We start from the raw sequence: 12,035 nt of genomic DNA on the forward strand, positions 1-12,035 counted from the left end.
TATATATACACACACACACATATATATATGTATATATATATATATATATATATATATATATATATATATATATATATATATATATATATATATGCATATATACATATGTATGAATATATAAACACACAAACACACACACACATATTCACGTGAGTGTGTGAATGGAGAGAGAGTATGGGAGTGTGAGTGAGTGTGTTTGTGTGTTTTTGTGTGTGTGTTTGTGTGTGTGTGTGTGTTTTGTGTATGTGTTTGCGTTTCTGTTTGTATGTGTGTTTGTGAGTGTGTATGTGTGTGTGTTTGTGAATGTGTGTATGTGTTTGTGAGTGTGTGTGAGTGATGTGTGTTCGTGTAAATATGCTCTTGCGTGTGAATATGCATTTCTGTGTATTTGTGTTTGTATTTTTGTGTTTGTATTTTCTTTTCTTTATTTTCTTTCTTTTTTTGTGTGTAGGTATGTTTCTTTAAGTGTATACACAAATATGCATGTGCTTTTATGTTTGTGTGCATCCTCTTTTGCCTACCTTCAGGGACTCAATCTTCTCTTCCCGATTTCTTAACATTTGACTCAATTCCCTTTTTTCTTCGGCTGCCTCTTCCTCTCTCATGCGTTGTATTCTTCTCAGGTTTCTCACCTCTTCCAGGTGTTGCTCCTGCAAAACCTGCAAATATAAGATTCGAGATATACTTCATTCACACATGTGTAGCCTAATGTACTGTGCAACTGATTCCAATGAATGCAAATCTATCAATCTCTTTTCATTGTTGTTGATGTTGCATCTACATCTTGCCTCTCCCTTTGGCCAGGAGTGACTTCAATCCCTGTGTATTTGTACTTCCGCTTGACCTCCAAAGGAAAGGTTACCTCGGCTTGCGTCAGCTGCTCCTCCATCTCCCTCACCTCCGCCCTCAGCTCCCGAATCTTCCTGGCTCCTTCTTCCAGACGATCCTGTGTGCGAAAGGGGCCCGGGAGATGACGTGCAATCTCCTCCTGTCTCTCCTATGCCCACTCGTCCTCCCCTTCACTCTCACTCTCTGTCTCTGTATCTCACTTTCTCTCTCTGTTTCTCCATCTGTGTGTGTGTGTGTGTGTGTGTGTGTGTGTGTGTGTGTGTGTGTGTCCATCTATCTCTCTATCTCTCCATCTATCTATCTATCTCTCTCCCTACCTCTCCGTATCTCCCCCTCCCTCCCTCCCTCCCTCTCTCTCTCTTTCTTTCTCTCTCTTTCTTTCTCTCTCTTTCTTTCTCTCTCTCTCTTTCTTTCTCTCTCTTTCTCTCCCTCTCTATCTCTCCCCCCCAGCTATTTATCTATATCTATATCTATCTTAATCTTATCTAAATCTGATGGATATAAATTACATTTTCTATTCTGTGCGAAAATGTATTTCTCCCACTCCCTCGACCTATCCCTCCTTTGCTCTGTCTCTCTCTCACTCTGTATCAATCTTTCAACCTATTTTTCTCCCAACCTATCTTTCTATCTTTTTCTCAACCGATATTAATATCTTTTAATCTGTCTCCCAAATTTCCTTTCTCTCAAGCTATTTTTCACCTAGCCTTCCTTTCTGTTTACCCATCTTTCTCCTAACCTTCCTTTCTCTCAATCTATCTTTCACTCAACCTTCCTTTCTCTCATTAACATCATTCTCAGTGCAACTGCATTTATGTTACGAGCACTAATATCATCATTGGAGTTAATTCTCAGAATTATTATCACCCTCAGTGCAATGCATCATAAGTCACAAGAATTAATATCTTCCTCACTTTCGCATCCTCGCCCTCCGACCTGTTCGTCGCGTTCCCAACGTCCGCTGTGTGTTGCTCCTGTAAAGTAAAGGACTGTCACGCCTTCTTAACGGGACGGGAGTGTATACTGAACCATGCAGAAATACACGTGTGAATACAATACTTCTTCATTGTTTCTCTCCTTATTTTAGTCTCTTTCTCTCTCCTCTCTTTTCTTTCTTCTTACTCTTACCTTTAGCTCTCTGATCTCCCTTTCTCTGAGACATAGGATATCCTTCAGTTCGCTGTTTTCCGTCTGCAGATTAGTCACCTCAGTCTCCGTCCTACTCCTCTCCCGTCCTTGCTCCTCCTGCATATCCTGTAGAAGACAACACTGTAGGGATGTCTCTGTCCTAAAGGGATTAGGGAGAAAAACCTAGCATCACAGGCAAATCAAATGGAATTGCACGATCAAGCAGTCATCTCGCTTCAACAAATAAAATCGGTTTTAAAAAGGGGCTAGTGTATTTCGAAACCTCTTGCTCTTACCTTTAGCTCTCTGATCTCCCTTTCTCTGAGACATAGGATATCCTTCAGTTCGCTGTTTTCCGTCTGCAGATTAGTCACCTCAGTCTCCATCCTACTCCTCTCATGTCCTTGCTCCTCCTGTAAGAGAAGACAACACTGTAGGGATGTCTCTGTCCTAAAGGCTTGAGGAGAAGAGCAAGGCATCAAAGGCAAAGCAAGTGGAATCGCACGACCAACCAGTAATATAATTTCGACAAATAAAATCACTTTTAAAAAGGAGCTAATGCCTTTTGGAAGCAAAGAAAATTGCTCATGTTGTATTTTCATTTACACAACTACTGCAACCTTTTCTCTCTTCGTTTGGAATAGTTGAGGTTCACACCTACAAGGACTTATTCAGGAAGCTCCAGGTTCTCCAGACAAAAAGCTACTAATAACACAACGCTATCTCACATTAACTCTCCTCTTTCTTAACCATTGATCTATATCTGTCTCTTTCCTCTCCTCCTTTCTCTCTGTCATTTCGTCCCTCTTCCTCGCTCTCTCCTGTGCATACCTTGAGTAATACAATCTCCTCTTCCTTCTTCCTCAACTCTTCCTTCAGGTCTCTGGTCTCCTTCTGTAGATTCACTGTCTCGCTACTTTTCACACTGATCTCTCGCTCTCTCTGCTCGTGCTGCTTCTGGATGAGTAAGGAAAAAGTATCATAAGTGTTCAAAAAGACAAACAAAATTAACTTTCTCTCTAACATTACCTCTCTCTCTCTCTCTTGCGTATAACCCGGGCGAAGCGACGTCTTCGCAAATCTCTCTGAACTGAACTGAACTCTCTCTCTGTCTACTTGTTCATTATCTAACTAATTTCTTGCTCTTCCTGCTCATGCTGCTTCTGTATAAGGTAGGAATAGGTGCTCAAAAAGTCAAATGAAATTAACTTTCTCTTTCTCTCTCTGTCTCTCTCTCTATCTATTTATTTATTTGTTCATCATCTAACTAATCTCTCGTTCTTTCTGCTCATGTTATTTCTAGAGAAGGAAGTGGCAAGCATATCATTATTGCCTCTAACTTGATAATAAGTCATTTCCTTCCTGACATTGTTGATGGATGGAGGGAAAGCTGATAACCACGAGATAAGGAGATTGGAGTTGTAAGAGAATCAAGTGGATCAAATACTTATAAAAGATTAGCCGTCACCAAAACCCTCACATTTTGCTTTGCATTTCATTCTATTTACTCCCCTAGTTATGGATTTTAGAAAGGTTTTCATTTGATTATAAATGGTAGCTATTTTTTCTGTCATTCCACTGATCATTCTCCATCGTTTCATTATCCTTTTGATTTCTGTTTTTTGATACCTTTTCTCTATGAAAACTCACCTTCAGCACTTGGATTTCTCTTTGCAATCTGATCCTTTCCTTCTCGGTTGCAACCCACCCTTGCATCACGTTTGTCTGAAAGTAAGCAATATTCAACAGATAAATGCATTAGCATCTTAGGTCCGATTATATAAACAAGAATCAAAATTTAGAATCCTTTGGTGATTTAGTTACAGTGCCACTCAGCGACCATGGCACTGCCCATGATGCACAACTTTGAAAACCAATGGTGACAGAGGAAGGAGCAGAGTCTGACCAATACAATCTATTACCATGGACACGCTTTGGAAAAGTTCCATGCCACGGCTCTCTGTGGAGGAAGATCTCGGCATCAAGTCCTGCGGAGTCCTTCCACTCTTATTCTTCTTGTACGTGGAAGCCCCAAATTTCGTCAACATGAATATAGCGAGGAGATGCCCTTCTGAAGCTGCTTTGTGAAGGGGCGTGTTGCCATAATCATCTGCAGCGTCCACATTGGCCCCGCCCTCCTGAAGGACTTCCAGCACTGCCGTGTGTCCATAACAAGCTGCCAAGTGCATTGCTGTCTGTCCTGAAGGTAAACTTGACTGTAGAACTTGTCAATATTTAAATGTTACTATTCAATGAAACACTTGTTTAATTTTCTTATTTTCATTTTTATTCAAATTTGTTCAGAAATAAGTGAAATGTGAATGTAATGATATATAAGTTATACATATAATAATAAAGATTTGATATATATTTAAGAATATATTCTATAAATCAAGATATATGATGATGAAATATGACAATATTGATGACGACAATATATATACATATATATATATATATATATATATATATATATATATATTATATATATATATATATATATATAATATATATATATATATATATATAATATAATATATATATATATATATATATATATATATATATATATATATATAATATATATATATATATATATATATTATATATATATATATATATATATATATATATATATATATACATAAATATATATATATATATATATATATATATATATATATATATATATATATATATGTATGTATATATAATAAGTATATATATATATATATATATATATATATATATATATATATATATATATATATATATATATATATGTATTTATATTTATATATATATATATATATGTATATATATTCATATATATATATATATATATGTATTTATATTCATATATACATATATATATATTTATATATATATATTATATATATATATATATATATATATATATATATATATATATATATAAATTATACAGAATTATACAGAAAGTATAGTGACAAAGAGTAGGAGAAGGAGAATTATACAGAAAGTATAGAGTGACAAAGAGTAGAAGGAGAATTATACAGAAAGTATAGAGTGACAGAGAGTAGAAGGAGAATTATACAGAAAGTATAGAGTGACAAAGAGTAGGAGAAGGAGAATTTTACAGAAAGTATAGAGTGAGAAAGAGTAGAAGGAGAATTATACAGAAAGTATGAAGTGACAAAGAGTAGAAGGAGAATTATACAGAAAGTATGGAGTGACAAAGAATAGGAGATGGAGTATTATACAGAAAGTATAGAGTGACAAAGAGTAGAAGGAGAATTATACAGAAAGTATAGAGTGACAAAGAGTAGGAGAAGGAGAATTATACAGAAAGTATGGAGTGACAAAGAGTAGAAGGAGAATTATACAGAAAACATAGTAACAAAGAGTAGGAGAAGGATAATTATACAGAAAGTATAGAGTGACAAAGAGTAGGAGAAGGAGAATTATACATAAAGTATAGAGTGACAAAGAGTAGAATGAGAATTATACAGAAAGTATAGAGTGACAAAGAGTAGGAGAAGGAGAATTATACAGAAAGTATAGAGTGACAAAGAGTAGAAGGAGAATTATACAGAAAGTATGGAGTGACAAAGAGTAGGAGATGGAGAATTATACAGAAAATATAGAGTGACAGAGAGTAGGAGAAGGAGAATTATACAGAAAGTATAGAGTGACAAAGAGTAGGAGAAGGAGAATTATACAGAAAATATAGAGTGACAAAGAGTAGGAGAAGGAGAATTATACAGAGAGTATAGAGTGACAAAGAGTAGGAGAAGGAGAATTATACAGAAAGTATAGTGACAAAGAGTAGGCGAAGGAGAATTATACAGAAAGTATAGAGTGACAAAGAGTAGAAGGAGAATTATACAGAAAGTATAGAGTGACAGAGAGTAGAAGGAGAATTATACAGAAAGTATAGAGTGACAGAGAGTAGAAGGAGAATTATACAGAAAGTATAGAGTGACAAAGAGTAGGAGAAGGAGAATTATACAGAAAGTATAGAGTGAGAAAGAGTAGAAGGAGAATTATATAGAAAGTATGAAGTGACAAAGAGTAGAAGGAGAATTATACAGAAAGTATGAAGTGACAAAGAATAGGAGATGGAGTATTATACAGAAAGTATAGAGTGACAAAGAGTAGAAGGAGAATTATACAGAAAGTATAGAGTGACAAAGAGTAGGAGAAGGAGAATTATACAGAAAGTATGGAGTGACAAAGAGTAGAAGGAGAATTATACAGAAAACATAGTAACAAAGAGTTGGAGAAGGATAATTATACAGAAAGTATAGAGTGACTAAGAGTAGGAGAAGGAGAATTATACATAAAGTATAGAGTGACAAAGAGTAGAAGGAGAATTATACAGAATGTATAGAGTGACAAAGAGTAGGAGAAGGAGAATTATACAGAAAGTATAGAGTGACAAAGAGTAGAAGGAGAATTATACAGAAAGTATAGAGTGACAAAGAGTAGGAGAAGGAGAATTATACAGAAAATATAGAGTGACAAAGAGTAGGAGAAGGAGAATTATACAGAAAGTATAGAGTGACAAAGAGTAGAAGGAGAATTATACAGAAAGTATAGAGTGACAAAGAGTTGCAGAAGGAGAGTTATGACTGGAATGGCTCTGAGACTTGCGAGGATAAAAATGAAAATGAAAATTGTCGTGATGATGTTAATGAGAATCAAAATGAGAAGGGAACTGAGGTTGGGAATGAAAATGTCAATAATTTGAATGGCAAACAACAATTGTTATATCGTAATTATCATAATGATGCTAATGATTTCTAATGAAAATATTTTTGATAAATACAAACTAACAGAAAAGCTTATGAATAAGCACGAAATGACTAGAGAATGAAATGAAAGGGATGGAAAATGATGAAGAAAATGAGAGTGGAAATGAAAATGGGAAAGTATTCATGAATGAGAATCATCATGATTCTAAGAATGATTATGGTCTTTATAATTTTAATGCATATTCTGATGGCAATGATATGAAGGAAAATAATAACCATAATGAAAATAAGGATCTCATTATAGTTCTATCATTGTTGTTGGAGTTACTATTACCATTAACATAATATTTATAATGAAAAAAATTATGATATCAGTCATAAGAATTATTTAAAAATAATAATGGTCTTTCTAACTAGTTTGATATTAATATTGATAATAATAATAATGATTGTTATCGTTATCTTTAATGTTTTTATATAATCATAATCAATGTTATTCTTATTCTTATCATTTTCATCATTATTATGGTTATTTTTATTAGTATTATCATTATCATTATAATAATCAAACTAAATAGGTAATATCTTTTTTCGTATGAACCTATATTATTGATATTTCATTTGGATATGTTACCTTTGTACTTAGCAAACCTAACTTAACTTGCGAGAAGAGGTATTTTGTAAAACGAATGCTAAGTAGTGCATTCCTCTTAACAGCACCTGCATAGCCATGTTTGTTGCAAGCAAGCTGTGAGCAGACTTGGGTGTTTGCAAGAAGGAAGAACAAGGAAGCCATCGTGTTATCCTCCCCCTTCATTGTCATTACCATCATGATTTTACCGACAACTGGTACTATGAGTGATAAAGACATCACAACTACAACAAAAGCATGTAGGAGAACAAGAACAACAGGATCATCAGCAAAATTATCAATGATGACAAGAGGAAGGATAACCTATGATAATAATTTCAATAGAAATAGCAGTAATATGAATAATTAAAATAGTGATAATTCTAACTATAACAATAATAATAATAATAATAGCAATGATATGTATAAAATCATAAATAAGAAAAATTGAAGTATATATGAAAATGATATCAATAATGAAAAGAGTAAAAAGAGGAAGCAAAAAAGATGAATGATGAAAAATTAACAATTACAAAAAGAAAATTCTTGAAATATCATAATAATACAAAATGTAGTTGTAATAATGTTAAATGATAAATGACGATATAAATGTAGAATAATAATGAATATTTTTATGATAATAAATTAATCATAAGTCATTGCAATACATATGAAAAATTTATAATGAATATGTTAACACTTACAAAATAACTCAAATAAACAACTAAAACATAAGGAATGGATAAATAGAATAAGAATAATGAATTATGATGAAGAAATTTAAAAAAATCCTGATGATAGAGGTATCCTTATTAGATATGAACAATAATTGTTATAAAATTCCATAAAGACAAAGAAGAGAAAAGAAACAAAAGCAAAATTCTTCTGGTGCCTTTAAGAAGTCACTCGCTTTCCAATCGCCTTACCTTCATCATCCTTGGCGTTCACTTCTCCGCCCTTCTCGAGGAGCGTCTCAGCAACAGCATTGTGGCCGTTCACGGAAGCAAGGTGTAAGGGAGTCCAACCTGAGGGAGGAAGATGCTTGTGTTAGACGTGTGTTTGTGAGTAATGAGCGTGAGAAGGGAAGTGAGGATGACAATGCGAAGGTGATTGTGAGTGAGAATGACAATGAGGAGGTGAATGTTAGTGAGAATGACAATGAGGAAGTGAATGTGAGTGAGAATGACAATGAGAAGGTGAATGTGAGTGAGAATGACAATGAGAAGGTGAATGTGGATGAGAATGATAATGAAAAGGTGAATGTGAGTGAGAATGACAATGAGGAGGTGAATGTTAGTGAGAATGACAATGAGGAAGTGAATGTGAGTGAGAATGACAATGAGAAGGTGAATGTGAGTGAGAATGACAATGAGAAGGTGAATGTGGATGAGAATGATAATGAAAAGGTGAATGTGAGTGAGAATGACAATCAGAAGGTGAATGTGGATGAGAATGATAATGAGAAGGTGAATGTGAGTGAGAATGACAATGAGAAGGTGGATGTGAGTGAGAATGACAGTGAGAAGGTGAATGTGAGTGAGTATGACAATGAGAAGGTGAATGTGAGTGAGAATGACAATGAGAAGGTGAATGTGAGTGAGAATGACAGTGAGAAGGTGAATGTGAGTATGAATGACAATGAGAAGGTGAATGTGGATGAGAATGATAATGAAAAGGTGAATGTGAGTGAGAATGACAATGAGAAGGTGAATGTAAGTGAGAATAACAGTGAGAAGGTGAATGTTGGTGAGAATGACAATGAGAAGGTGAATGTGAGTGAGAATGACAGTGAGAAGGTGAATGTGAGTAGGAATGACAATGAGAAGGTGAATGTGGATGAGAATGATAATTAAAAGGTGAATGTGAGTGAGAATGACAATGAGAAGGTGAATGACAGTGAGAAGGTGAATGTGAGTGAGAATGACAATGAGAAGGTGAATGTAAGTGAGAATGATAATGAGAAGGTGAATGTGAGTTAGAATGAAAATGAGAATGTAAAAGTGAGTGTGAATGACAATTCAAAGGTGAATGTGAGTGAGAATGACAGTGAGGTGAATGTGAGTGAGAATGAAAATAAGGTGAATGTGAGTGAGAATGACAGTGAGAATGTAAATGTGAGTGAGAATGACAATGAGAAGGTGAATGTAAATGCGAATGACAGTGAGAAGGTGAATGTGAGTGAGAATGACAATGAGAAGGTGAATGTGAGTGAGAATGACAGTGAGAAGGTGAATGTGAGTGAGAATGACAATGAGATGGTGAATGTGAGTGAGAATGACAATGAGAAGGTGAATGTGAGTGAGAATGACAATGAGAAGGGGAATGTGAGTGAGAATGACAATGAGAAGGGGAATGTGAGTGAGAATGACAATCAGAATGTAAATGTGAGTTAAAATAATAATGAGAAGGTGAATGAGAGTAAGAAGGACAATGAAAAGGTGAATGTGAGTGAGACTAACAATGAGAAGTTGAATGTGAGTGAGAATGGCAATGAGAATGTGAGTGAGTGAGAATGACAAGGAAAAGGTGAATGTGAGTGAGAGTAAGAATGACAATGAGAAGTTGAATGTGAGTGAGAATGGCAATGAGAATGTGAGTGAGTGAGAATGACAATGAAAAGGTGAATGTGAGTGAGAGAGAATGACAATTAGAAGGTGAATGAGTGAGAATGACAATGAGAAGGTGAATGTGAGTAAGAATGATAGAGAAGGTGAATGAGTGAGAATAACAATGAGAAGGTGAATGTGAGTGAGAATGACAATGATAAGGTGAATGTGAGTGAGAATGACGATGAGAAGGTGAATGAGTGAGAAAGACTATGAGAAGGTGAATGAGTAAGAATGACAATGAGAAGGTGAATGAGTGAGAATGATAATGAGAAGGTGAATGAGTTACAATGACAATGAGAAGGTGAATGAGTGAGAATGACAATGAGAAGGTGAATGAGTGAAAATGACAATGAGAAGGTGAATGTGAGTGAGAATGACAATGAGAAGGTGAATGAATGAGAATGACAATGGGAAGATGAATGTGAGTGAGAACGACAATGAGAAGGTGAATGTGAGTGAGAATGGCAATGAGAAGGTGAATGTGAGTGAGGATGACAATGAGAGGGTGAATGTAAGAGAGAATGACAATGAGAAGGCGAATAAGTTAGAATGACAATAAGAAGGTGAATGAGTGAGAATGGCAATGAGAATCTGAATGAGTTAGAATGATAATGAGAAGGTGAATGTGAGTGAGAATGACAATGAGAAGGTGAATGAGTGAGAATGACAATGAGAATCTGAATGAGTTAAAATAACAATGAGAAGGTGAATGTCAGTGAGAATGAAAATGATAAGGTGAAAGTGAGTGAGAATGACAATGAGAAGGTGAATGAGTGAGAATGACAATGAGAATCTGAATGAGTTAGAATGACAATGAGAAGGTGAATGAGTGAGAATGACAATGAGAATCTGAATGAGTTAGAATGGCAATGAGAATCTGAATGAGTTAGAATGATAATGAGAAGGTGAATGTGAGTGAGAATAACAATGAGAAGGTGAATGTCAGTGAGAATGAATATGATAAGGTGAATGTGAGTGAGAATGACAATGAGAAGGTGAATGTGAGTGAGAATGAAAATTATAATGTGAATGTGAGTGAGAATGTGATTAATAAAGATGATTAGGTTGATAAGGATAAGAACAAGAAATAGTATTAATATTATGAATTTTAATATTAATGGAAAAGATAAAAAAAAAATAATAATGAAAATAATAATTATGAAAAGGCATAGAAATGAGAAGGAAAAAAAATGTGTATTATAATGAGAAGGTAAATTATAACAGAAATGAATGTTCGAAAATTATTTATCAATAGTATGAATTTCCTTTGTGTTATTACTATAATAATCATTGCAATTGTTAAACTGTCATTTTATCTGTGAAGACTATTATGAAAATACAAATATTAAAGATAGCTATAATAATAGTAATTGTAATAAAAATAATAAAAAATAAAAACAATAATAATGATAGTAATAATAATAAGACAATAATAAAAATAGTATAAATAATTTTGATGATAAAAATAATGATGGTAATTATAACAATAACTATTGATAATAATGAAGGTAATAAAAATGATAACTTTATTGATGATGATAGTAATAGTGATAATAGTAGTAGAAATGAAATTAATATTGGTGGTAATAACAATAATATTGATAATGAAAATAGTTTTTAAAAATAATAACAACAATAATGACAATTGATGAGAAAATACATAATTATTACTATTATTATCTATAGCAGTTATAATTCATATATTAATAATCATTCGTAACAAATATCTAAAATATTTGTAATAATTTTATTTATCATCAGTATCATAAATTATTTTTACTACTATTACTATTATCACTATCATTATTCACCTTTCAATCACCATCACTATTATTATCATTATTATATCATTACTATTATCATTAGTTCTATTATCATCATGAAAGTGTTATCATCAACATTATCAGTGATGATTACTTTATCATTAATATTGTTATCATTACCTTCATTAACATTATGAAACTTTTCATTATCATCATTATTGTTGTTGCTTTTGTTGCCATTACTTTCTCCATTATCATCATTGTCTTTGCCATCACTGACAAAGATCTCGCAACAACACCACCAACAAAAGCATGTAGG

General features: G+C 33.6%; 1 protein-coding gene across 4 annotated transcripts in view; it reads right to left on the reverse strand.

Annotated features, from left to right (window-relative positions):
* LOC122252104 (uncharacterized) overlaps positions 1-4,300 on the reverse strand; it is a 5,997-nt gene extending 1,697 nt beyond the window's left edge. The window contains exons 1-8 of one of the 4 annotated variants that reach the window (XM_086535651.1): positions 3,900-4,300; positions 3,628-3,702; positions 2,809-2,934; positions 2,274-2,390; positions 1,978-2,094; positions 1,764-1,823; positions 863-946; positions 522-659 (exon numbers count right to left, since the gene is read on the reverse strand). In XM_086535651.1, the coding sequence (XP_086391777.1) occupies positions 522-659; positions 863-946; positions 1,764-1,823; positions 1,978-2,094; positions 2,274-2,390; positions 2,809-2,934; positions 3,628-3,702; positions 3,900-4,166 (984 nt within the window). In that variant the 5' untranslated portion in view covers positions 4,167-4,300. Of the gene's footprint in view, positions 1-521; positions 660-862; positions 947-1,763; positions 1,824-1,977; positions 2,104-2,273; positions 2,391-2,808; positions 2,935-3,627; positions 3,703-3,899 lie in introns of all 4 variants that reach the window. The other 3 variants (XM_086535649.1, XM_086535650.1, XM_086535652.1) reach the window with 3 other exon arrangements.
* Between the last annotated feature and the right edge of the window lie 7,735 nt (positions 4,301-12,035).

The sequence above is a fragment of the Penaeus japonicus genome, unplaced genomic scaffold (genome assembly GCF_977035675.1).
Source record: "Penaeus japonicus unplaced genomic scaffold, GWHDUDI00000001_assembly GWHDUDI00001786, whole genome shotgun sequence".
Taxonomy (NCBI): Eukaryota; Metazoa; Arthropoda; class Malacostraca; order Decapoda; family Penaeidae; genus Penaeus; species Penaeus japonicus.